We start from the raw sequence: 27,601 nt of genomic DNA on the forward strand, positions 1-27,601 counted from the left end.
ATTAGCAGTGGAGGCAGCTTTTCTCCTGAAGCACCTGGTGCAATCCTAGGCACTACCAGGAGCCTGGAGAAAGAGGATTCATAGACATTGTCATGCACAATCGCAGGTCACATGAAGAGGGATTGCTGGCGGCTGGTGGCGGCCTCAGCAGAGAGGCAGCTCTATCTGGAGGCAGCAGCTCTCCACAGGCACATGACCCATGTGGCTTCAGGTGGAAAGAAGAGGTGAACTGGAAAGCCCTGCCCCACAGGATGGCATGACTCTGGGATGTAAAGAAGCCGTGAGCATCTCCTCGATGTGAAAAAACGGGCCAGTACACCCGTAGCTTTAACACTGAGGTTTGTGGGAAAACGCACAGGAGCACAGCACATGCACACATGGAGGGGGCCACGCAGAGGCACACAGCTGGGCTTCTCCACGCACGCGTGACACACAGACTCACACACACACAGCCCATGCCAGCTAGCTAACAAACTGTGGATTCCAGACCACAGCACCGTCGGACAGACACTAAGATAACCCCACGGTAATGTTCACATTGCCTTCCTCATGCATGAAACAGCAACTGAGGCTCATCTCAGTAGAGTCTGCTCAGCTGGGAGAGGAATGCAGAGCCCTAGGTCCACCTGTGTCAACTGATACCACACGAGGACAACTGGGGGCCATGGGACGGTTCAGTATGAAAACGGAAGAACCCAGAGTGAGAGGAGACATGACCTCAGGCCTCCGATAGGTGCACAAGCCTGAGCGAAGGGCCTGATGTGCTGGAAAAGGTATGATACAATGATAGCTTGAGTTCCATTCATAGTAACTCTCCCACATGGACATTGTTATCCTTATGTATAGGCAAGGAAGCACGGCTGAAAACGCTGAAGGACTAGTCCAAGGCACACAGCTAGTACTTGGCAGAGTGGTCCCCAAACCCAGCATCAAATCCTGCTCACAGCACCATGCTGTTTGCTCAGTGGTTTCAGGCAGAACAATCAGGACGAGGGAATGGGTCCCCAGGAAGACAATTCTTGGGCCAAGACAGGACACCCTTTCTCACAATTAGAACTGCCTGAAAGGAGACTGGGTACTCTGGAAAGAGTGACTTTTGGTCTCTAGAAAAACAATCTGAAATTGGGTACCACCTATAAGGGATGGAGAGGAGACTCATGCCCAGAGGATCTGTTGTATCTTCTCCAATCCTGAGATTTTCTAGTTTGGACTTGTTGAGAAACAAGAGAAGGCTTTTGACTGGGAAACCCATTTTATCTCTTGTCTTAAGCCTGTTTCCAGACATGTAAAATTCTACCAGCAGAGATGCACTCATTAAAATCAAGGCGATCCCTGGGCAGGGGAATCTGAAGACCTGAGTTCTAATTCTTCCTATCTTCCACACACAAACCAGCTGTGTTTCTTGGGCAATCCACTTGATCTATGCCTCAGTAACATCATCTATAAAACGGGTAGATGAATAGGACCCCAAAAGTGCCTTATACTCTATGATGCTGCATTTCTAGGAGTTCTTCATTACCAAGAAAATGCTCCTCCGTGACTGTAGCTTCCTACAATCATGGGCACAGAAGATTTGCCAAGAAATTATCTACTGGAATGACTTGGCCACATCTCTCTAGAGATACCGAGATGTAAGGAAATATTCCCATATACTAGAGAGAGGATCCTATTCAGAAGGGAAGTGTCCCCTGAAGCAAAGAAATTAAAATTAATTTGGGTTGGATCTATCCAGGGGAAGAAAAAGAGCAGAATCCTAAAACTCACAGAGAGGAAATATACTCCCAGAACCCTAGAGCGTAAGAGAGGTGGCTCTTGGAGAAGATCCATGTGTTCGATGTTAGTAGGAAAATTTCAGGTGAAAAAGGAAGGTGGGCACTCAGTTCTATTTCTACCAGTGCCGCCAGGCCACTCAGGGCTTGTTTCCTCATCTGTAAAGCACCAAGACTGCATGCAAGTACCAAATCCACTTGTACACATGAGCCCCATGAGAAGCTGGCAGGCCCCACACGCAGTCCAGGAACCAGGATCTCTGAGGTTCTTGGACACAGTGGTTTCTAAAAGCTCCCAGTTGACTCCAATGCAGATTCCTGAGGACACTATATTTGGTATTCACAGAACTAGATGACCTTTAAGTGCTTCGCATTTTAAATTCTATTAAGTTCCCAGTTCTGAGTCCCAGTCTGCTGACACTCAAAGCTCTTGGTGGCAGTGAAGTTCTCAGGAGGAGTAACCAGGGCTCAGCCCCCAGCGATTCTTCATATTAAACAGATTCTTTTGATCCACACTCCATTATTCATAAAGTCATATCACTTACTGAAATATTATCTTGACCACTACCAGGAAATGGAATATATAAGATCACCTCCGTGAATATCACCTCCCTTTGCTCTCCCTGCTGGAAGTTTCCCTTTCCATTAGCAGTAGCTCAGATGTCCCAGACTTTACAGACCAGCCCCCCTCAGGCCTAGACGAGAAAAAAAATTAAGACTTGAAGAAGAGGGATTTCTACCCTCAGCTAAAGAACAGACTCCTGGTTTTGTTTTCTGTCTGCCTCCAGGGGACCTCTAGTTGAGAAGGAAGAGACCCCAAGTTGAGTGGGAAGAGAGTCGTCATTGTCTGCAAGTTTTTGAGGTGTATAGCTAAAGAGGCAATGGAGAAACCCCTACCTTGGTGGCAGGTCAGGGACTTTAACTTCATATTGGTTAAAAACATGAAGATAGCTTTGATGATGATGGCATCAGCTAACACTCAATGTAGGAAGCTATTACCATATGCAGAACACTTCCCATGTATTTCCTTTATTCCTCATTTTTAAAACACAGAGAGAATCACAAACTAAAATGGCCACAAAAGCCAGGTGACCAACGTCAACGTGCAGAAAGAGTCAGGTGTTAAGACAGTAAGGAGCGAAGGAGACTCTGGCAAAGAGGAGAACAGGAGGTCTGGAAAGGGGGCTGCTGCCTCTCCGTTCTAGCTCATGCTTGTCATGCAGAAATCCAAGTCCGTTTTGCCAGATCCTTCTATCTTCCAAGAGAAACTGGAAATGCAGAGTTTTTGGTGTCAACTTTGTCAAGTTTTCCTCATTGGCAACCAATTCAAAAAGAATGATACACTCTGCATAGGCCACAGGACACCCCGCTACAGGCTGCACGTGACCCTCCAGCGTCCGTTTTGCTCTCTACCTTCCTGGAGCCCTACAAGATGCTACTGTGCAGATGAGAAGTTAAATGACCTGTGACAGGATGTGTAGCTTCTAAGCACTGGAGCTGGAGTTGAAACTCAAGTCCGGACTTTTCTACTAGGACAGGAGACCCCCAGCCCTCTCTCCACTGCAGCGTTACATGACACACCTCTGCTCCTGTTCTGAGTCTCCTTAGATCCAGTGAGAAAAAAACACACTGCAGACTGCTTTTCCTCCCAAACAACAGAGCGGATTTCTTTGTCTCAGATCCACCAAACTTATCCAAGCCAAAAGACACAATGGAGAAAGTAAAATAGAATAAATCTTCTTCCAAATGATTGGATGTCGAGCTTGTCCCCAAACCTCTTTCAAATCTACAAGGCAAAGGCTCAATGCCCATGTTGTCCATCTTCTGTTCTCTGTCCTGTTTTGCCATGACCAGCCCCATCTTGATTACAGCAATCTAGGGATCTCCCTGACCGCTCTGGTCCAGGCTCCAGGCCTCAGCTCCTAACCTAACCTGGGGGTCCAGCCTCTGTCTACTCCTTCTGCCTCCAACACCACCTCTCTTGTGCAAAGTGTTTCCACCTTCGTTCATTCTAACAGCCCTGCCATCTGCCTTTCCTTTCTTTCCCTAAAACACGGCCCCAGCACAGGGTCCTGGCTTGGATCTGCTCTTCTCTACAATTTCTCCTTCCAGGTGAATTCATTTTCAAGGCTCCAACCACCGCCTCTATAATTATGTAAGAGATGAGTATCCTGGGGAAAGGAGAAAAATTTATGTAAAATAAATTGGTAGTTCTTTCTCCAAGCTTTTTAGTAATTTTTCCTGAAGAAAAGGAAAAGGATGGGAAGAATGAAACTATGCTTTTTTTTTTGGCAAATGATGAATAATATGGTGAAGATATTTATATTTTACGAACAGATTTTATTCCTAAAAGCAATGTAATAAACCTATTGAACAAGGGGAACTTTATTTTTAAAGATATGCGTTATATTTTTGTCCACTTAAGGGCCAATAACAGAACTTGCTAAATGTATTTTTACCTCTAGGACTGCTGGAATTTACGCACACCCACACACTCGCACACACATACACACACACACACACACACACAATCAAAGTATTAACCACACTATAAATAACCTGGGGAACAGCAGGGCTAATTGTAGCATTCACAGACACATCTCAGTGTGCCTAACTCAACCCCTGCTGCCACACCATGCATTACCAGCAGTTACCTGGATCCGGCTTGCATTCTAATTCATTCCCAACATGAATGATTTCCCAAAATGCAGATTTTCAGCTCAGGGTTTTGCCATCACACCACACTACCCATGAAGGAATTAAAAAGAGACTATTTTTGGACACGTTTTTCTTTTTGTTCCTTCCTAATCCATGGGTTGTTGAGGGATATTCTATTACCCAGTGTTATCTTCAAATGGCTTGGAATGAAAAAGCACGCCACGCAGGCCATTATGACTGGCTCCCGTCCACACACCTTCTACCCCACTCATCCAGAGCTCCTGAATGTCCCCAAAAAACACCTCCACACCTTCATATCTGTTGTTCCCTCTCCCAGGTCAGCCTCTCGCCTCTTGCTGTCTGTAACACCTACTCATCACCACAGAAAGCTCAGTCTCCAGCTTGCTTGAAGAAATCGCAATAGAGCATTTAAGAAAGTTTCTCTGGGAATGAATGAGAATGTGTCTCTCCTAGTAAGATTGAGAAGACTTAGGAAATATGCGCATCTCCATATTAAACAGGAAGAGGTTAGAAGTCTCTAAACTCAATGCACTATGGGGCATTTGCTACATACAGTGCTATAGCTTCAGAACATTTGGAAATCATAATTAAATTCTTAGTAATCATCTTTTCTGGCAAAACCTCCTCCTTGACTTTGGCAATGAGGTGAAGTCCTGGGGTTGGGTCATGGTGGGTTGGGTCTCTCCCTGAAAAGAAGCCAAGGCTGAAGATACACACATCCTGGCAGTGTGTGTAACAGCAGGCCACTGAGCCACACCAGCACAACAGGACACCAGCTTCTACATGGGGAGACACTTCCCACCACACATTACCCTATGGGAAAGCGTGATTTATCAATAATGTCAGGGGAAATCTACAGAGCCAGATACTGCCCCTCCCATCCTCTGCCACCGGGATGACCTGGCAGAGAGGGCAGAAATAGATTTCTTCTATAGTGTAACTAAGGCAGACTATAGTAATAGTACTGACAGCCAGGAGTCAGCCATTTCTTCCAAACACAGGCAGCTGCCCCAAACCCCTTACGTAACTCATTTAACACACACGAAGCCCCAATGAGGCAGATCCTCCCAATAGTCCCACGTTATGACAGACACACAGAGACATGGAGAAAGGGCACAGCAGCAAGTCTAGGCTCCAGTGTTGAAGCCGACAGAGCCCGTGCACCCCGGACCCGACAGCCTCGTGCAGCACGCAGGAGATGGCATGCTTTGTTCTTCACAGAACCCCACCTTCAGCTCTTTGGCTCCCATCCTGCTATCTCCACATCACCCACGAACCTGTAAGACAACGAGATCCTGGGCGAACTGTGACATTCCAATGCAGCCATTTTGACGGGATGCTAGGAGCTGGTGGTTTTGACACCAGGAAGCATATTAACACAACCTAAAATACAAACCTTTCCACTCTCTTCCTTATTATTCACAAATAAAATGCAGAGCTGGCACCGTTCCTCCATCCATGGCTCATCCCTGTGCCTTTCTTACATCCTGCTTCTCACTTAGGACACTCTGACCCCAAGCTTTGGCAAACTTGGCCATTTGAAGAGGCCCAGAAATAGCACAGAAATCACATGCAGGGTGAGAATGTGGCTGAGGACCTCTTGTTTATATCACTGTCACAAATAAGTGTTTTTACGTGTTCTTGTCAAAGCAACCACATCAGAATGACCCATGTGTGCTTTATTTCTGCTAACATCCAATACAGAACCTAGAAATTATTGGATGTTCAATCAATGTTTACTAAATAATGTTTTATAATATACCCGATAATTATACTGAAACACTTCTCAGCTTCTTCAGATATTTTTGATCGGGGAAAAGCAGGAAACTAGATCCGTATCTTACGCTGTGCTTCTCATACTTTGATGTGCATGGGAATCACCCAGAGGCCTTGTTAAAACACAGACTGCTGAATCCCACGCCCATAGTTTCAGATTCAGTGAGTCCAGAGTGAATCCTGAGAATCTGCATTTCTAACAAGCTTCCAGTGGATGCTGAGGCTGTGGGTCCGCACACCACGCTTGGAGAACCCCTGCCCTTCAAGCACAAGGGTCTTCTGAAATTCCACCACCAGCAGCTCAACCTCTGCACCACTAAGACTGTTCAAAGTCACATCAGCATCTTCCTCAGGGGCAGAGTGTAACCAGATAACGGAACTGTGGAAAACAGAAATGGTTCCTTCACTAACCCCGATCCCTGGGCCATCGGTCAGGGTTGGTGGAAGAAACGCCTGAGGACGAGAAGCCACACACTTGGCGAGGCTGTATCAACCAGTTCTCCACAGAAACAAGGAAATGGAACATGAGTCCCAGTGTGCTGTTTGTCAACTGTAAATCACGTGAAGTCATTTAGAAGTTGAAGAGTAGAAATGAATTCCCTTTATGATCTGACTGCATTAAGTAACATGGAAGTGGCCTGGGAATCAAATAGATGCCTCGCCGTAAGTTTCCTTCCTTTTTAATGCCATTAGGAACTCAGACACCCTTCTAAGAGATCCTTCAAGGGTAGGTGACATTTTAGATCATGTATAAAAATAGCAGGGCCTGACTTGGCCAGGCGTGGTGGCTCATGCCTATAAATCCAGCACTTTGGGAGGCTGAGGCAGGTGGACTGCTTGAGCCCAGGAGTTTGAGAACAATCTGGGTAACATGTTGAGACCCTGTCTCTACAAAAAATTCAAAGACCAGCAGGCGTGGTTGTGCTCCTGCAGTCTTAGCTACTTGGGAGGCTGAGGTCAGAGAATACTTTGATCCCAGGAGGTTGAGGCTGCAGTGAGCCAAGATCACACCACTGCACTCCATCCAGTTTGGGTGACACAGTGAGACCCTGTCTCAGTTTTTAAAAAGAAGCCTTAAGATAGTAACACTGTATCTCACCAGAAAGCCAGAGCGGCAAAGTGGCAGTGGCCCTTGAAAGTTTACTAAAATAACAAAAAAATCACTCCAAAGAGAAACAGTCATATCTGAGGTTCTTAAAATCTGTGAAAGTGTTGGAACAGACTACTTGATAAGGATGGCTTCTGGGTTCAACTGTAGAATTCCCCAAAGACACCAAAACCAATTTCCGTAGCAATTACTGCACCTGAGTCAAACATTCCTTATTAAATGGCCCAGACAAACAAAAATCAACTTTGGGGGAAATGAAAAGATTCCATTTCCACTTACAAGTTCAGGAGTGCGAAAGCATGAGACAACAGCCATTGGTCCTAGACCTGTTCCTTCTTCCAAATGCTTAGTGGCTTCATGTCATTAAACTATGTGTCTGGCCCTCAGTTTCTTCATCTACCAGATGAAAAGGTAAGTCTCACTGTATCTCTGAGATATTTTTCTGATTAAAAAACTTCTATGTTCTACAAGGAAGTTAAGTGAAAGAGAATTAAAGAGAAGGAAAGGAAAAACTTAGCTTTCAGCCAAGTCCTATTGCTGGAATAATTTTGGGTCCAAGATTTGAAGGCAAAAATATAAGCGAGGATCATATTGCAACTGTAACTAACCGGTTATAAAACCAAGACCAGCTAGGACCTGATCGCGGGCTGCCACTTTTCCACCTGCCAGAAAAACAGGCTCTCTTAGGTGCTCAAGGAATAAATAAATGCTCCTTGGATGCTTTTCCCTGCATACCTCTCCGGCAACCCCGGAGCAGCTTCTTTGCAGGAACACAGTTTCTGATTCCGCTTCTCACCAGCTCTGAGATTTTCATTTTCATTTTTCCAAAAGCAAAAGTCATTGGTCGATCTATGTTTAGAAATATGCACAACAAATCAAGAAATAAATTCGTATGTGAAAGGATAGAAATGTTAGTCTCAAAATCCAGGCAAACTTCCATTTTTATAAGCCTATGAAGACAATATAAATAAATCAGAGGGAGTGGAATCTGCTGGCAGCAACCGCTAAATCTCTCTCATTTTCTAAATAACGTTCTCTGTGCTGAAAGGTATATTCAGTGAGTGCTTCACTTCTCTTCTTTCTAGAACAGGGATCTCTCTATGTCTGCCTGGAACTGTCCCTTAAATTCAGATAGAATAACTTGCTACTTTGCTTTGCCTTTTTTATTAGAATGTTGATAGTTTCTTTACTTCCTCAGTCATTATCTACTTCTGAGAAACACTGAGAAGCGTGATAAACAAAGGCTTGGACTACGTAAGTGCAAATTCTATGAATAAATTCATAATTATTGTCTCAATAAGCTATGCTCTTTAATACATCAGCAAGACCTGCTCCCTCCACCACAGGAGGGAGTCCTTCTCTGAGGTGAGTCACTCACCTCCAACCCTGCCCCTCCCAAACCCTGACCCCCTCTCTGCCTCCTGCTCCTGCTATAGTGGCCTGGAAGGTCCTTCCTGTCCATCTCTGCCAGTCTAAGTTTCCCCCAACCCCGCAGCTTCCCAGCTCAAACACTCTCCCCTCTGCTGAGCCTTTACCCAAGCCTCTGCTCCCCTCATTTAAACAAGCCACTGGTCTCTAAGCACACCCGGCCCTTTAGTGGCAGGGTCTCGGTGTCAGGCATCTCATTATGCTCCTATCTCCAGAACTGTTTCCCGGCCTGTCTCCCCAGCTGGAGTGTGGACTCCCTCATGCGGGGATGATGCCACTCTGTTCATCTCTCAGCCTCACTGCACTGACTCTGCAGCATGGTAGTTGCTCCAAGATTAGGAGCTCTGTGCCAAAATCATCCTTTGTACTCAGGTTTTCTCCTGTACTGTGTTTACTCTGGAGTGGGCATTGTCATGGAGAACAAAGGAATCCATCCTGACGGACTGATCACCAGCTCTACAGTGGCTCCAACGTAGATACAGCCTGCCAGGCATTATGTAGCCATTAAAAATAGCGGTGTTGTGAAATAAAGGTCTATGATGTCCTGCTGGATGACAAATTCAGATTATGAAACCGTATGCAGAATATGATCTCATTTGCATGTACTATACATGTCCATGTTGATGTGCACATGTCTGTGTATGTTATTAGCCTATGCATATATTTATACACACACACACACACACACACACGCACACGGCTGAAAGGCAAAATCTTCATGCATTCATCCCTGGGAGTGGCATTAGGGCTAATTCTTCTTTTCTTCTTTTCACTTTTCTGGATTTTCCTCAAAATATTTACAATGAGTATATATTACTTTGAAACCAGAAACAAATGTTAGGTGTTCCTGTTTGTTTTCTAAAGAGGCATAGAGAGGCTACCCAGTGTTGCCATCACCATCAAAGGATGAACTAGTGAACGCATAATCCCAGCAGCGCATGGAACCCGATGAGAAACCCCTATGTAAGGAGAAGCCATGGACAGTTTTGCTTAAACGCCAGGAATTTAAATTGACATCATTAACTGTTCCTAAATGGTCCGTCACCTTTTCTTATGGACTTTCTCCTGGACTGCAAGAGATGCAACTATTTGGGTCGCTTTGCTGAGAACCAGAGGAAGGACTGGGCTAAGCTGTCTCAGAACTGGGCAGACCTCGATGGCCAGCTCATCTCCAGCTCGGCAGGCCCCTCCCAAGGGCCTCTCATTCAATGCCTCTCACCATTTACATTCCAACAGTGTAAGATGACGGATACTTTTAATACAAGAGACCTGTCATTTATTTATTAGCTGGGGACAGGCTCTGCAGCCGGGAAGGATGCATTATAAATCAACTCCTTTCTCAGCCATTAAAAATTAATCCAGTTCATAATGTAGAACGTCAGTAATTTCTTTATTAGAGGAGAGTACCATTTTTTTTTTCCTCTTCTTCCAGGTTTTGCTTTTACTTCCTCCCTTCTTTGGGGATACCTTTTTCTTTTTCCTAAAGACTGGCTGAGTATAAATCACCCCAGGAAAGGGGAATATACCCTTTCAGACAGAGGATTAAAGAAAAAAACAAAACCCGACCAAATTCCCCATTGAAATATGGTCTCACTGTCTCTTTCAGATTTGTCTCATAAAGTCTAACTTATAATATTCGTTTGTTTCTGAGCTTCCTTGAACCAAAAATGACAGGCATTTTACGTTTCTGATAGACCAGAGAGAAAGAAATCTAAGGTGGGTGATTTGGGGTGTGCTGGAGGTCACTAAATATTGCCTTCTAATGATTGCTCCCTCACAGAGGGGCCTTAACTTTTCTACTCTCTCAAAGTTAACGTGGCGTTCACCAAAGGAAGCATGGATGTTGGAAGCTCAGCCCAAGACCAGAAGCCCTTCATACAGCTTTAGGCCCAGGATCCAAGGATGTGGAAGGATAATATGGCACCAGAATAGGCGAAGCTGATTAGCTCAGCCTCCATGAAGGCTTCCCCTTTGGTTCTTCCCCAGAGTCGCAGCCCCAGGAAAAGTGAAAGCTTGGAATTAGAAAGAGGACAACTTCTGTTCTCTTAACTTTGAGGAAACAAAAGGGAGAATCCAGAACCTGCGATGTCTCCATCCCATCTTAGCAATATTGAAGGGTTTGCAGTGGTTGGTTCAACCAAGTTGACCTTCTCAAGACCTGGGCCAAGGAATATGTATGAACGGAGGGGGCACCATTCTACCCCTAGCTACTCGGCTCAGCATACTTTCCTGACTTTGGGGAATGGGGGCAAGGGATCTCCCGGAGATGAGCATCACGCCCCAGGCACAGGCTCCCTGTGTTGATGTCTCTGTCAAACCAGTCATGATTGAGTTAAAGCTCCTAAATAACAAATCCCCACAAATCCCCAAGCACATATTTAAAATCTATTTTCAGAATTACACTGAGCATAATTCAACCAATCAATGAGCCATTAGGAGTTTAGTCCCAACACTTCTTCATTACCAGTGGCATTAGGGCTGCTCGACTCAGCAGAATTCAGTGTGAAGAGTTGCTGTGTCACCAGCAATTCTAGGTCTGGGGACAGAAGCTTATACACTGCCTGCTGAGAGGCCCAGCCACAATCTGGGTGACAAATTAAGCTACAGAACCACCGGTGACAGGATAAAAGGAGATTTGGCCAAAAAAGAGGTCAACTTGGCTCCAAGGACTTCTGCTCTTCTCCTTCAGGGGTAGCTTTTGCATCACCTCCAGTGCCCATCTCTAGCTGGACCCTGCTTCTGGGAGGCCTGCTTCATGGGGCTCTGAAGCTCCAAAGAACCTCCTGGGGTGCACATGGGGAGGAGGATGACTACACAGGACCCAAAGAAGTACTAGAGAGAAACAACATTCTGCTACCTCGCTGGTGAACACCATGGGTCACCCAAACTAGCATCTGTCTGAAGTTTCCAAGATTCCCCTCAATCTCCCAAAAAGCTGGGGGTGTACGTGAATTTGAAGTCAGTTGACAGTGATAGGGGGCATCCCAGGTTAGCAGAAGTGGCATGTTCCTAAACCCCAGAGTTTGAATTCTGGCTCTACCTTTGACCAGTAAGTGACCTTGGGCACATCCCTTAACTCCCTGTGTCCCTAGGAAACGCCTAATCTGTAAAGTGGAGAACACTACCCTTACATGAAAGCCTGATTTAATGTAGAGAAAAAGGCATCATGAAAAAAAGAGAGGGTGGTAGGCTCTGTCATATCACGGCTTTGTCATTTTCTAGCTGCAAGACTCCAGCAAATATTTTAACCACTCCCTATGCCTCAGCTTCTTCCTCTACAAAATGCAGAAAGTAATAAAGTTACCTCATACAATTTTTTGTGAGGATTAAACAATTTATTATGTTTAAACTGGTTTTGGTGCCTAAGATATTATAAGCACTATGCAGCATATGATTTTATTATTATTTGAATGTATTTCAAGTTCAGAGCCTGGCCCTTGGAAAGTATTCAGTAAATGTTAATTTATTTCTTTATTTTTTACTACCCTCCCTTTTCCCCTCTCTTCACCAGCTACCTGCTCTCACCTACTCTCCAACAGCTATGCTCCCAAAGGATCACACAGCAGCTGTGAGGAATTCACTCAGCTTGCTAAACCAAGATACTTAGATCCAGCTAAAACCACGAGCAGAAACGTTTCATCATCTGGCCATACAAGCCTAGCCTTGAAAATGAGCAGGACAGTTTACCAGATCAGAACAGTGGTGATAACAACAACAAATTACCTGGTCGCTCTCCCTAAGAGGATAGATTCAAGCAGTAAAATGTATATGGTATAAATGTTCTTACCTTCATTCTACCCCCTGCACCCCAAGAGGCATCTGCTTACTACCAGAAGAGCAGGATGGCAGCATTTGCAAGGCTGAAAGCCTAGGTGAGCATTTGCTTTACTCCTTGAGGAGACCTGGGTGGCAGGCACCGTCACTTCTAACAGCCACTTACCATTTCTTGCTAACAGAGCCCTGTGATTCTGTGGAGACATATGCCCTCCAGGCAACCATATGCCTCAGGGAAAATGAGTTCCATTCCCAGCCCCAGGGGAGAATCTGGAGGAGCCTAAAGTGCTTGGGGATATTTCCATTTCCCTTAAGAGTGGCTGGCTTGGGAATAAACATATGACATAATTTTGGCCAATGAAACAGGAAAGAACGACTACTTAGGGGCTTTGGGAGAAGGTTTTCTCAGTTTCAACCCACCCACAAGAGACAACTCTGTGTGGCCCCTAATCCAAGTGTTTGGTTGTGATGCCTGGAGCTACTGCAACCATTTTGTAGCCATGAGAGAAGTCAACCTGCTGATAAGACAAAACACAGAAAGGCAGAGGCAAGAGAATCACAAAAAGCAGAGCTAGAATCCTAACAGAGTCCTAATAAAACTTCTCCAGGAGCCTTCCCTAGCTGTTCAGCTGAGTTATGTGATGATTGATATCTTTCTTATTTAAGCTGAGTGAGCCAGGATTGTCTTGTACTTTCAGCCAGAAGGATCTCAACTGATAGAATCAGTGTCTAAAACATGGGACATGTGCACAGACATGAACAAGACTGACACACGTACATTTGTGAATGAAGATCCTGTGCGTAAGTTTGCTAAGAAAACAAAAGGGCTATGCACTTATGTCTAAAGAGAAGCAAAAAGGAAGTCAAATACGTAGACAGACATGCAAGCCCTAACCTCAGAGGGGACCGTGCAGGCACAAACATGTGAGAACTTAGCGTAATACACAGGGGCAGGCATACAGGGGAGCAGGAGAGCTTTGTTTCAATAAAGTTAAGTCTGCTGACAAAGGGAAGGGCGAAACAAAGAATCAATCAAACAAAAACACAAACAAAAGAATCTCTCCATGAATCTCTCTGCCATCTTGTAGTTGAGCCCACAGCATTTTGGTCTCATTAACCCAGAAGGAAATTGGCCTGAGCCCTCTGCTCATCTACATCCATCATTTCCTGACAACCAACATATTACAGCTCCGACTCCTAAGAGCTTCTTCGTGGCTGTGGAGCTGGGTGATAAAATGCTGTTTCTTAGAGCTGGAGGAAAGAAGTTGCTGGAGGGGATTCTTATTTCAGAAATAACTCCAAGCTTGGAAAATACATTTTTTTTGGTACCATCAAGCTGGTTTCCCCCAATAGCATATTTATATCAGAAATTGTAATGTAGTTGTAAAAAATACTGCCGTCAAGGCAAGGATGATCAGGTACTGTCACTTATGTAGGTGCCAAGAGTATTTTCAAATTCTCGTGTCGTTTCATCTCAAAAGATACCAAGGTGCTCAAAAGGCAACCACCTTGGTCACCTTTTCTAGTCTCAAATTTAGAGAAGGCAGGTACCTTGCCCACAGTCATGCAGTGGCTGAGATGGTAGGCTGGCACCTGGGTCTAGTGCCACCCATGCTCATGTCACTTTCATTTCTAATGAAAAGGGAACCTCTGTAACCCCTTAGTTCGGTTCACTCTCAGTTTCTAGACCCTGCCTTCTCCATGCCTAGGCCATTATATTCTCTTCTTGAAATAAGATGCTTTGACCTTCCAAACAGTGGCTTGGAAATGGTGACTGTGAAAAGGCTGCCTGCATCTTAGTGTACGCATTTCTCCTTGGAGCAGCTCCCAAAGATTCCATTCCTAAGTGGCAGCAGGTCTGCCTGGAAACGAGGAATGCAGTGAACATTTGGCCATGACCATCATCTCCGGATCTGGGGTTTAGGAAGTGTTAGAAGCACCTGCGAGAGCTTCTAGGAAGATAACAACAGGCAAAGACCCCCTGATCCATTTAATAGAGGGTACTTAGTGCCCTGCCGGAAATCCTGAAGAATGTTACCACCCCAATTCGGGCTATTCCCACGGAATGCAGCTACATCCTGTCCCTCCCCCAGGGGCTTGAAAGGAAATGTGACAGTGCCTGTGCCAAATGGGTTCAGGCCCATCTGGACACTGTCGCAGTGAGTGACCACACCTGCTGGGGAGGCAACAATGGAGCCCCAAACCCCCAGAACAGCCCTGAATGGGATCCATTGAAACATCTGAGTCTACATAGATGCTAAAAGGTATACCTCAAAAATCAGATTTAGTCGCTCAATAAATCTGAGAAGTGCTATAGACCAAAGGTCCCTCTTGGTAAGTCTCAGCGATTTCTAGCTTTAAAGGCTCTCAGGTTCCTATAGTACGAAACTTACTTAATCCAGGATTTCCCAAAATTATTTGATCATGGAACTTTTTTTTAAGCAATGCCTATTCATATCTTTCAGAGGACAATTTGGGAAACAGTGAATTAAAGGCAGCTGGAGAGAAGATGGAAGGGCAGTTAGACCCCTGGCTTCCTGGCCAAGGTGTGGGTAGAGCTTCGGTTTTCAGTGATTGACCATCCAGAATATAGTGCAAGGGGAATGAGAACTGACAGATTCTTTGGCACATCCGCCATAAGAAATGACTCATGTTTTCATTCATAGAAGATGGAACTGATGACCACTTTTTCCTGGAAAAGGCTTCTGAAAAGAGAACACTGATAGAGACCACCATCAATTACAGAGATTCCTGCTTGTAGGAGGGAGGAGATCTCTTTCCCTTTACCTGATTTTTAACTTCTGCACCTAAAGTAACAATGTCTGTCTCCTTGGAGACAGGGAAGTAACCCTAAGCCCTTCCCTCACCCTGCATTCCTGGCTTCTCCATGTGAAAAGCAAGTGACTTATTTGATGGGTGACAGGGGCAGAGTACAGCATCTGCCATCACATTTCTCTTCCAGGCAAAGTTCATGAAGAAAAGGGAGTCCCTCCCCGTGCATGTGAGCTTCTCGGGGTGTTCCTAAGCTCTCTGGCTTCCACAAGGTGAGGTGGACCATGACCCTCCATGCAACTGAATGAGTAACATCTGCTCAGCAAACCCAAGTTCTATCTGAGGAGAAGCACCAAGGAGCCCATTTTGGCTTTAAGTCCCAGCCGTCTTGTTGGGTGCAACAATAATGTCCATCTTTTGATTCCTATGTGACCTCTATGTGTATGTTTCAGCTGGTTCAGAATTATGACCCTTTAAAACTCCGATGCAGACTGGATGCCTGAATCCAGTGGAAGGAGAAAAAACATAAACTACTTATCTCTGGGAAATCTTGAGCTAGAGAGGATCTCTGGAGGAAAGCTAATCCTCTCACTCCTTGAAGACAAGACTGAGGCCAAAACATTCCAGGAAGACAAGCAGTCCTTCTCCTCCTAGGGCTCTTAGCAGAACATGAAGGATCCACTCCATGTCCTGCTCACCTTCAGCTTTTGGACACAGCTTCCCCTGGGCTCCCAGCCCACCATGAAACAACATTACTCCAGGTTGGCTGGTGGAGGTGGGGGGGTCTTATCATTCCTCCCCTCCTCAACCGTGAAGTGCATGCTTATCCCCCAAGTACTTTTTTTAAAGCCAATTACCTTGTATTTACAGTGAGCATAATTAGACCTAATTACTTAATTAGCATGACTGCATGCAGCTACTAACTTTGAGTATGTGATTATGGCAGTGAGGTACACAGCAGATGAAGTCATGATAACCACGAGGAAGGCAGGTGGTCTTGGCCCAGGGAGATGAATGCTAGCCTGTCACTTTGAACTAGTTTGTTATAGCTCCAAAGTGCCTGCTAGGAAAGTCTAGTGTTTTCAATTAATTTAGGAGAAATGGCTTCATATGATTTTTTTTTTCTTCCTGGGATGTGGGAAAAGTGTCAAAGGGCCATACTTGGATTGTACCAACATTTAGGGAACTCAGATGTCAGCGCTCAGCAGAGACTAACATCTTGAGGCTGAGACCCTGCAGACAAGCTTGTACGTCTACTAAAGTTCAAGCTTGTGGGCCAGGACTTACTCACTTAGTTCCCAAGATAGCTCATTCTGGCATAATCCAGCTCGTCCTAGAAAGAACGAACATTGGTAATATGTTCAGACCCATCCGTCCCTCCAGAGACCTTGGCTTACCAAACATAGTATCACAGAATTCTTGGGCATCTGCTACTTATTCTAATTGCATCTGAAGACAAGACTGAATAAAAATCAGAATGGGACAATAGTGATTTGTGTCCACTTAAAACGTTTTACACGGCTGGGTGCAGTGGCTCAGGCCTGTAATTTCAGCACTTTGGGAGGCCAAGGCTGGCAAATCACAAGGTCACGAGTTTGAAACCAGCCTGGCCAATATGGTGAAATCTCGTTTCTACTAAAAATACAAAAATTAGCTGAGCATCGTGGCAGCTGCCTGTAGTCCCAGCTACTTGGGAGGCTGAGGCAGGAGAATTACTTGAATCCAGGTGGCAGAAGTTGCAGTGAGCTGAGATCACACTACTGCACTACAGCCTGGGCGACAGAGCAAGACTCCATTTCAAAAAAAAAAAAAAAAAAAAAAAAAGTTTTGTGAAACACTGAACTGGTGAAAAAGGTTAAAGCTAAATGCTTCCATTATTAACCAAGATTCACCAAGATTCATCTTACAGTTCCCCTAGAGTGGAGTGTCAAGATCCAACAGGCAGAATAAAAGAGGGGACCCATCAGAATCCCCCACCCACCTGGGTCCTATCTCTCCCATGTCACATCTAGCAGAGTTGCCTCCTAAAACAAATGCAGGGAGCAAACAGCAGCCCCTGCCTGGTACGCCAGCCTCCCCTCCTTGGCTGCACACCCCAAGCTCCCAGCCCAGCCCTGTAACCAGATCTCCTTCTTTCCATCCAGGACTTCTTCTAGAGAAAGACCTAGAAAGACTTATTCTGCAGGAGCAGCAGCTGCTGCTGTTGCCTCTCTACTGGTTTTAGGAGGGGCCCCAGCCTCCAAGACAAAGGAGCCCATTTTCCATATTTCATCTGCAAGTCTATTATGCTGAGTTAAGTGGCTGGGAATAAACACCCATCATTACCCTGTGCTAAGCGATGTTTGTTAGTATAGAAGGTGACAGAAATCTATATCACGCCGATGCACTATTAATACTGCATTACGCACGCAGGCTCTGTGCTCCCCACCACAGCTGGAAACTGGCCTGGGCAATTCCTCTTCCAGAAAAGGCAAGCTTCATGGTTAATTGGCCCAGAAGAAAAGGAGGAGATAAGCCTCTTGCACATGCTGATGAAGGAACCACTGGTCCCAGCTAAAGAGACAGTGTACAGATCTAGCAGTTCCAGCTTCGGTTATCTGTGCAGAAGTTCTTGCCTTGTGGGCTGATATGTTAGAGGGGAATGCATCAGGCAGTTGTCCTCGGAAAAAAGAGTGAGGCCAGGAACTCCATACCACTGCTCTTAGCTAAAGAGGGGTAAGAAAGGACAGGTTTTCTGCTCCATCCCCAGGGCCTAACAGAGAGTGCATGGTACTTATTAAGGGCTCAGCGAATGTTTGTTGACTGACAGAGGAATGAAAAAGAAAAGGAAATTGAAGGAAACCAACAGAGATGGGGTTTTGGCAATGTCATGACAGTGAGGGGCCAAGAGGACCCCAAGACAGAGTTATCAGGTCAGCCAGGGAGGATGTAGAACAGATCTAGGAAAGGAATGGGAAGGGGTGACCAGCCAGGAGCATCTGAATGCACACCTGTACTTTAAACTATAGCAACTCATGAGGAAAAATGCATTCAGCATGAAAATCAGCTTGAAAGTGACATGTAGGGAAAAAGAAAGCCTTAACAAGCCTTCAAGGAAGGTAAAAAGAATTAGGATGCCTGGAAAGGTGGGGCTGGGGGCTGGCATCATGGAGAATCACCCTGAGATGCTGCCTTTGAAATGCTGTGAAGGCATGCACACATTGGTTGGTACTAAGAGGGGTCAGTCTTTTAATAAACATGGCAATTGGTCTTTAACCAATGACAGGTTAGAAGTGAAGTATTCTCACTATTAGTCAGTGTGACCATCCAATAAGAATTACACAGTCACCAGCTACTGGTGTACTTTAGAGCAGGAGAGAGAAAGGTTGATACAATTACACAAGTGTGTAGCCACACACACACACACACAGACACACACACATACACACACACACACACAACACATAACACTTCAGCAGGCACACCAAGGACAGTGTGCATCCACAAATGCCAGGAGACCCTTGGACAGGAGCTGACCGGTGGAAGCCAGTCTACTATGAAATGCAATGAACCTCACTTGGTATAACCATTTTAGAAGACGGTTGGCAATTTCTTACAAAGCTAAACATATTCTCACCATATGATCAGGCAATCATGTGTCTAGGTATTTATGGAAATGAGTTGAAAACGTATGTCCACACAAAACCTGCGCCTGATCGTTTATGCAGCTTTATTTATAACTGCCCCAAACAGGAAGCAACAAAGCCGTCTGTTACAGGTTGAGTGTTGTCCCCCTCAACAAAGATAGGTCAAAGCCTTAACTCCCCGTGCCTTAGAATGTGAACTTTATTCAGAAATGGAGTCACCATAGATGGGCTTCGTTAAGTCAGTATAAGGATGGACCCCTACAACCCTATGTCTGGTGTTCTTAGAAAAAGACAGTCATATGAAGACAGAGGGTTGGAGTGAAACCCCTACAAAGCAGGAGATGCCAAAGATTCCCAGGAACACTTCCAGAAACCAGGAAGAGGTAAGGACTGAGTCCTATAGGTTTCAGAGGGAGGGTGGTCCTGCCAACATCTTCATTCCAGACTTTGGGCCTCCAGAGCTGTGAGATAATACATTTCAGTTGTTTGGGGCCACCCAACTTGTGGCACTGTATTCCAGCATCCTTAAGAAACGAACATGATGCTCTTCAGTAAGTGAGGGAATAAAAACCGTAACACAGCCATACAATGAAGTATTGCTCCGTGATAGGAAGAAACGAGCCATGAAGCCAAGAAAAGACACGGAGGACCTTAAACACACATTGCTAAGTGAAAGAAGCCAATCGGAAAGGGCTACTCGCTGCTTAATTCTAACAATACGACATGCGGAAACCACACCACTATGGAGACAGCAGAAAGATCAGTGGTTGCCAGGGACTGAGCAGCATAAGGGGATAAATAGATGGAGGACGGGGGACATGTTGGGCAGGGAAATTATTCCATGTGATACTGTCATGGTGGATGCACGACCCTATGCTTTTGTCAAAACCCACAGAACTGTTAGACACAAGCAGTGAACCCTACTTAAACTGTGGTCTTTAGTTAGCAAAAAGGTATCAGTAGTGGTTTATCAACTGCAACTAATGTACCATCATTATGCAAAACATTAATAACAGAGAGAACTATGGTGGCAAGAGCGGAGGGACAGGGAATATGGGGCTGTTCTCTGTACTTTCTGAAATTGTTCTGTAAACCTAAACCTATACTAAAAATGTTCTTTAAAACAAATAAAAATTAACCCTTGGGCTAGGTATCACCTTATCTGAGGGCAGTCATGGCCCCTCAAGAACTTCATTCTATGGAGAATTCAGAGAGGGGTAGTAAGTGCCAACAGCCAGACCGAGGTTGGCCCAGCCTCGGGACTACAGAGGCCGTCAGCCAGCCCTGAACACCCTATACAGGACTGTCCTCATGCTAGAAACAGAAGAGTGAGCCTCTACAGAACAAAAGGACTATCCTCAACAGGTTGCTTCCCTGACCTCAGGCGGTGCTGAGTAAACGTCCATCACTACAAGCCCAGGCCATGAGATTTGACAGGGGAGGGATGGATGCTGGCGTTCACAGGTCTGTGTTTAAATCTCAGGCTCTCTCTTGTATGATCTGGAACAAGTCACTTTAAGTTCTCCGGGTCTCAGTTTCTTTATCTATAAAATGGGAGTGGCTGCTCTCCCTCAGATTGCTGGTTAAAGACCGCTTAAGATGAAAAACATAAAAACATCCACCCAGTGCTTGCTCTAGAGAGGTTACTGTTAAATATCAATAAGCTTTTCACTTTCCTCTCTGTGAGTTTCTAGAGAACCTGAGCATGGAGTCATCAGATACGTTAGTTAGCACCTTCTTTGACCCTAGTTCCATGCTGTGGTTTCTGTAGAAAATAAATTATGACACTAGGAATAAACTCAAAGTCGGGTTTGGGAAATAGGATATGTATAAATGAGAAACGACAGGATGACCTATGATTTGGCTCAAAGTCATTCAAGACTGAGGCATGGCACTGACAGCTATGGGTTAGAAGGAAGAGGGTCAGGAAAAGTCCCATCGGGATAGCATGGGACTAGGAAGAATTCACAAGAAGCTAGAAACAAACCAGGTGTTGTAAGATGAACAGGGCATGGAAGGAAAGAAAAGGGCACGAGGCTGGGGAGGGAATATGGACAGAAAAAGGTAGAGACTGGAGGTATGGGACTGATAATCTGGAAAGGAGGAATAAAAGCTGGTGAGTCATCAGCAGAAATCTGAAAGAGAGCGAGCGAGACAGGGACAGAGGGAAGGAGGGATGGAGGGAGGGAAGGTTCCCTGAGTGGTCCCACAGCAGGGGGTGCCATCCCACATCTTGGGCATCAGCTATGGTTGGCAGTGAGCCCATGAGGGTGGAGACCACGTGTCTCTTGTTCCCAGTCGTCTCCAGAGCCTAAAAGAAGGACCGACACAAACCCTCCATAAACATGGATTAAATAGATGAAAAGGGAAAATCAGCCCAGTGGAAAGTGACTGGGATGCAAAGGAGGAAAAGAGGCTCAAAGGAACAGAGTCAGGTTTTACAAAGTGATCACAGATGGAGAGCGGAGGGGCTCCTGGCGAAAAAGAAACAGAGGGACATTCAGGACAGAGACCTGCAAGAGGTGTGGCAGTGGGCAGAGGAGCAGACAGACAGGACCTCAGTGGGGAGAAGAGAGGAAGGGATGGGCCGACCGGGATGGAGACGTGTCCTCTCTGCAGGCTGGGAAGGCTGGGAGGCGCAGGCTGTGGGAAGGTGGACACGCTGCTTCCGCTGAGACAGGGACAATGTGGGAGCAAAGGCTGATGACGACACCTGAGGACACTAGTTGTCTCTCGCCAGATGGTCTCTGTTTTCTCAACCAAGATATGGGTTTGGGGAGAAAAGGATGAACAGAGAACCCCAGGGCCTTAAAGAAAGCCAAGAAGCCTTTCAACTGGCCTGTGGGAAAGGGCCCAGGTGTGACTCCTGAGACAGCGGTGAACAGTCCAGCCCTCACCCATGAATGACTTACTGCAGCCCAGAGCTGTCACATGGGTGACAGAGGTAACTGAGGGCCCCATGTTGCTACAGATAACTTTCGGCTTCTCTCCAGTGACCCACCTGGACTGGTCCCTCCCACTCTGTCGGACCTAGCCCCAAGTCTAGGGTCCTCAGCATTGTGACCGGAAGGGCTGTATCCATTTCCTGATACTGTCAAGAACAAAGGGGCTTTACATAATAAGGGATGCTTTCCGAAGCTTTGGGTTCTGGCTACCTTGGTCAGCTAGGAGCATCTTTATTCAGCTGTTTCAGAATCCCTGGAAAGGCTAAACAAATGCAGAATAAAGGCAATGTCAAATGCAGAGCACCTGTTGGGAACACAGGTGTGGGGATGCCAGCATCTGATAAGGGAATTTACCAGGTGATCTCTAAATATCCTTGCAGCCTGACATGCTAGGAAAAATGCTATGAACCAGATTGAAGGCAGATAGAAAGTGAGAAGCAAGGAGAGGACCAGCATCCTAATCATTTCCATCAAAAAGATCCCACCATTTATGACAAACACATGAGTACAGAAAGGAAAGCACATTTGTGCTTAATCCATCACTAGGGGGATGGGGAAATGAGGCCTGAAGGCAGGTAGCATTATGTTAGTGCAATTCCACCTCACGTTACACATTTTTTAATGAGAAGAGAAGGGAATCAGAATGAGGAGACCCCCTGGGTGAGTCACAGTGAGAGCATTTTTATTCTCTTAATCTTCCTGGTCCCTGCCATCCCCCCAAAGGAGTGACCCTGGCCTTGTCTGCCACACCATAAATGCTCTCCACTTATTTATATGCCAAGACGCATGTGGCTTTAATTATTTATGATAGTGTCTCATCGCATACAGGAAGTCTCTTGGAGTCTGTTCCCTCGACTGATGAAGTCTTGGTTAATCAGAGACCTGCTGCCGGCTCAGCCAGTAAATCTCCACTGAGGACTGGCCTGGGCCCCCCTTCACCCTGTCTGTGTGAGTCACCAAAGGATTAGCAGAGGGAGGATTAGCCAAATCCAGCTACACTGCTCCTGCTCATCGTCTGTCATGCCATTCATGTTTTCTGAAAACAATTAAGAGCCATTCTATTGATAGAACAAAATCTATCACTTCTCTGAAAAGGCTACTTTCCCCTGCATAGGGGGTTCTGATCATCTGGAGTCATCTCATGATATTCCTCTGATAAAGCTTTGTTTATTTCCCCTGCTCCTTCAAGTCTCATCAATAAATCTGCTGCCTTTCCATTTTCACCATCCTTTTCTCATTTACATAGAACTGTCTGGATCCTTAGAATAGCCACTTTGAATCGCAAGTCTAGAGGGCTCTAGAAGGAAGACTTCCTCCATATGGTTTGCCTAGTGTGATGAGTCCTTGGCTATGCCTTGTTTTGACACCAGAGAATGCTCACCAGGCCCCAGAGCTCCCTCCATGGCTCCCAGACTTCCATGGGGACACTTATTCTGATGGCCCAGAGGAAACTTGCCTCCAACACACCAGATTTGCCCCATCTGGCAATTGTGCCGATAACCTGGTACCGGGAGCTTCTGCAAGTGGATATGACAGTGAGATCGTATTCTGCACCAGGAACCCAGAGCTTCCACTAAAGAGGACAGAGGGATCCTCATTATGCACAGATGCTATATTTGGGAATTCACCTACTTTCTAAAATTTATGTGCATCCCCAAAACCAAGACTGAAGGCACTTTTGCAGTCATTTAGGAACTTGTGTGGAGTGACAATACGTGACCCTAGGTGCCTGTTTTCGCTGAGGCTGAACAAAGAGATATCTGCCTAATCATTTATTTTAATTGGGAAAAAAAACCTGTCATCTGTTATATTTATCACATACAACACTGTTTTAAAGTTCTTGTTTCAGCTCTCACACTGTAAACAACCATCCTTTCTGTGGTCTACTGAAGACCACAGTTTTTACACTTTTGTACTTGTTGCTGCTGACTTTGCAGTTGAGTAGGGTCCCCAAGCATAGATCTGAAGTATGGGCTAGTGTTCCTTAGCTCAGGACAGCTGTGATGTGTGTCACAGAAAAAAAAAAAACACATGTGTTAGATAAGCTTTGCTCAGGGAAGAGTGACAGTGGCCAGGGCCATGAGTTCAATGTTAATGAATCAACAATATGCATTAAATGGGTGTCTTTAAACAGAAACACACATACGACAAGATTATGTATTGACTGGTTGACAGAATGTGACCAGAGGCTCACAGGAACCTAACCTCGTGTCTTCCCTAGGAGCAATGGTTCAGTCTTCACTAATTCAGTGTTCACAGCGACTTCACAGAACACAACTGCTACAGTTAATGAGAATTGACTGTATATTGGACACAGCAATGTCTAAGTCTCTGCTCAAATGCCTACAGCACCCTAGAAAACTCAGTATCAACCCTAGACTGAGCTGAACCCAGCTATCACCATACAAGGTCCTTCTTCCCGGCCTCACCCACGCCAGTCCAGGGGTGAGCCTGATCTGAGACAAGAGATTCAGCCAGAGGTGAACTAATCTTTGCTCTGTTTCCCAAGGTTTTTCTGAAACACAGGTTTCTCTCTTCCTTGCCCAGCCCTGGTCCAGAACCCAGGTGTCCTTTCCCTGATACTGACAGAGAGCATCTGATACACACCGAGACAGATTCTGAAGAACACACAAGCTTGAGAGGCAAATGTTTGCCTTATGCTGACTCAGGCCCACTCCCTCCTACTGTGACAATGCTCTCCTAAAAATCAGAGCCCATGAAATCAAGCAAAGGCTGATGGGTTAGCCCAATGCACACTCTGCTGTGAGATGAACCAGCAAGAGCAGCAAGAGTTCTGTGAGCTACCAAGACTGCAGCCCAAGTACAGAGAGCTCAGCCCAGGGGCTGAGCAAGACCAGAAAGTGCCTGTTCCTAGGCCCACCCTGTGATCCACTGAGACATGAAGAGAATCCACTGGCAGGAAGCCTGGGGCAGCCCCCCAGAGGCTCAATATTCCTGTTTGTAAGGTGAGGCCTCAACCTAGCCAATCACTTCTGTCTTTCCAGCTCTCAGGCAGACATGGGTGTCCCTGCTCTCCAGGGCCCTCTGTGCTCTCTCCTGAAGCAGTGGATCATTTCCTGGGAGGCGGGAATGGTGGGAGAAGCAGGGGTGTACTTGGGTGCTGCTGGGCCCAGATTGAACCTGGGCACACAGCATGAGGGACCCTGCTGGATGGACAGCCAAGCCACTGAGGTTCAGGAGCTGAGAGAGGGCCTGGCAGGGCTCAGCAGAAGGACAAGGAAGGGGTTTGGAACCAACAGGAGGTGGCAGATGAGAGGGAAACAGGTGCCCTGAGCCCTCTGGTCTGAGTGAGACATCTGCACTGGGGAGATGAGAGCTCCTAGCACTCGGGCTGTGATCTGAATCTCAGAAAGTGCACCCTTTGGGGCACTGGAGGGGCAGCTAGAGAGATGTTTCCATTCAAAGGTACTCACCGCCCTTCATTCCCTTCCCCCTCATGGAGGCTTGGGTAGAGGTTCTGGTGAGCTCAGGGGCTGCTGTCTGAACAGAGTCAGGTTATTTTTCCTACTTACATAAGCCAGGTCTAGAGAAGAGAACAGCCTCACTGTGTCTCCTGGCTTATTGGGAGCACCTCTCGGTACCCACGGTCCTGCTGAACCCAGGTGAAGAAAAGAGGGAAGCAGACTCAGACCCACAGACCCCCCCCTTCCCAGAGGACTCTGGTCCTGGGGACTCTTGGCTCAGGCTATTCTTAAAGTTTTAAGACAAACAGGGAGGGTCTCTTAGAAAGTGGGAGGTTGGCAGGTGGCAAGTCACCCTAGAAGGTTCCAGAATCCCAGGTACATGGTCTATCACCAACCTCCCGCCCCTCCCCAGGAGGGAGAGCATTCCATTCCAGTACTTACACGTGTCCGGCTTGTGGCAGTTGTGTCCCTGACGGAAGTACTGGGGGTTCTCAATGACCGGGATGCGGGTCATGCCAATGACCACAGTGTCGGGCCCGGCGTCCAGCGATGAGGGCGTGGTGATGCCATGGTTGATGTGGTGCAGTGGGCTGGCTGAGTCTTCCTCGCCACTGATGACAGCCACGGGACCTGCACACACCAAGAGAGACGCGGGACCTGGTGACGTCACATCCGGCCAGTCCCCAGTCCTGCCCACAGACCACCCCCAACTGCTTTTCCCACCATAAACATTTTTTTTTTTCCTTTTGGAGGGTGTTTTGATTTTTGTTTTGTTTTGTTTTTTGGGGGTTTTTTTGATATTCAATTGTTTAGGTTTCTAGTATATTTTCGATATATCAGATATACATGGTTTATCAGATATATACAGCTTACAATTCTTTTTTTCCATTCTATAGGCTGCCTTTCTTTTTCTTTTTTTTAAATAAGATAGAGTCTCGCTCCATCACTTAGGCTGGAGGGCAGTGGCACAATCTCGGCTCACTGCAACCTCTGCTTCTTGGACCCAAGCGATTCTTGTGCCTCAGCTTCCCAAGTAGCTGGGATTACAAGCCCCTGACACCATGCCTGGCTAATTTTTGTATTTTTAGTAGACACAGGATTTTACCATGTTGGCCAGGCTAATCTCAAACTCCTGACCTCAAGTGATCCACCTGCTTCATCCTTTCAAGGTGCTGGGATCACAGGTGTGAGCCACCACACTCAGCCCACATTTTCTTTATTAGCAAAATCCACTAGAAGAGTATGCCTCAAATACATTGCATTCTGAATTCAGAGAAACACCCTAAATTCTCTTTCTTGAGAATTACTCACCCAACAAACCATGGAAACAGCTGCAAAATCAAAGTGAATTTAAATGATCCTAGCATAAATTATTTTCACTTTCTCCCAAATCCAAATTAGTTCAAAATAAGAGTTTTAAATACGTTTATTATGTAGTAACAATGGGATTTTAAAAAAGACCTGGCAGTAGTTTGTATCGTGCCCTTCCTCTTCTTTAAAAATGGCTCATACTGGATTTTATCTCCAGAGGTTCTGATTCAACTGGGCTGGGGGTACAAGCTGAACATCAGAGTTCCACGTACAACCAGCATCAAGAACCTCTGATTCAAAGACTCAGAGCCTCTGCAGCTGGCCACGAGACTACCAGGGGAGTATGCTGCAGCTTTTACTGCACTTGGCCATCAACCCTCCCTTATTCACAGGGAGGTAAGCCCAGTATGGGCCTGGACGTAACCTGAACCAAGTTTCACAAACGACAGTAACTAGGCTGCATCATAATTTGCATACCGGCAGCTGTGCCAGCTGCCTCACTCTTGAAATATCCTCCTTGACCCAATGGCTTCAAAGGAACATCATCTGTGTCATCACCAACCCCACCTTCACTCTTGCTTCTTTCTAACCCAAAGAAGAAATCCAGTAAGTACACGCAGTTACTCAAAAAGCCCAAGATGGCAAAGACAATTAATGCTGCAGTCTTGGTAGAAGAATGATTCTGTTTGGTGCCATGATTCTCCCATACATACAAATAAAACTCCTGTAAAGTGAATTAGCTGTGACTGTTTGTGGCTTCATACAACTGGCGTTTTAAATGGCTGCTTTGCTAGACACACAGTCCCCAGACAAAGTGCCTGCTGTGATTAGGTTTTGCAGCGTGAACAATATTTCCACTGCAGAAATCCATTACATCTTACTGAAGTTTATGGAGAGAATATTTCCCATCAAATAGCGAGGTGAAGCACCAATGGGGCAGAACTAAATGGGAGACTGGTAAATGCAAACGGAGGACCCTGAATTCCAC

At 45.9% G+C, this 27,601-nt stretch overlaps 1 protein-coding gene across 10 annotated transcripts in view; it reads right to left on the minus strand.

Annotated features, from left to right (window-relative positions):
- The window catches only part of NTRK3 (neurotrophic receptor tyrosine kinase 3), a 381,018-nt gene that overhangs the window by 129,972 nt on the left and 223,445 nt on the right, over positions 1 to 27,601 (minus strand). For all 10 annotated transcript variants that reach the window (XM_074398624.1, XM_074398623.1, XM_010346803.3 and 7 more), the window contains 1 exon segment: positions 25,744 to 25,932. In XM_074398624.1, the coding sequence (XP_074254725.1) occupies positions 25,744 to 25,932 (189 nt within the window).

This window comes from Saimiri boliviensis, chromosome 5, assembly GCF_048565385.1.
Source record: "Saimiri boliviensis isolate mSaiBol1 chromosome 5, mSaiBol1.pri, whole genome shotgun sequence".
Classification (NCBI taxonomy): Eukaryota; Metazoa; Chordata; class Mammalia; order Primates; family Cebidae; genus Saimiri; species Saimiri boliviensis.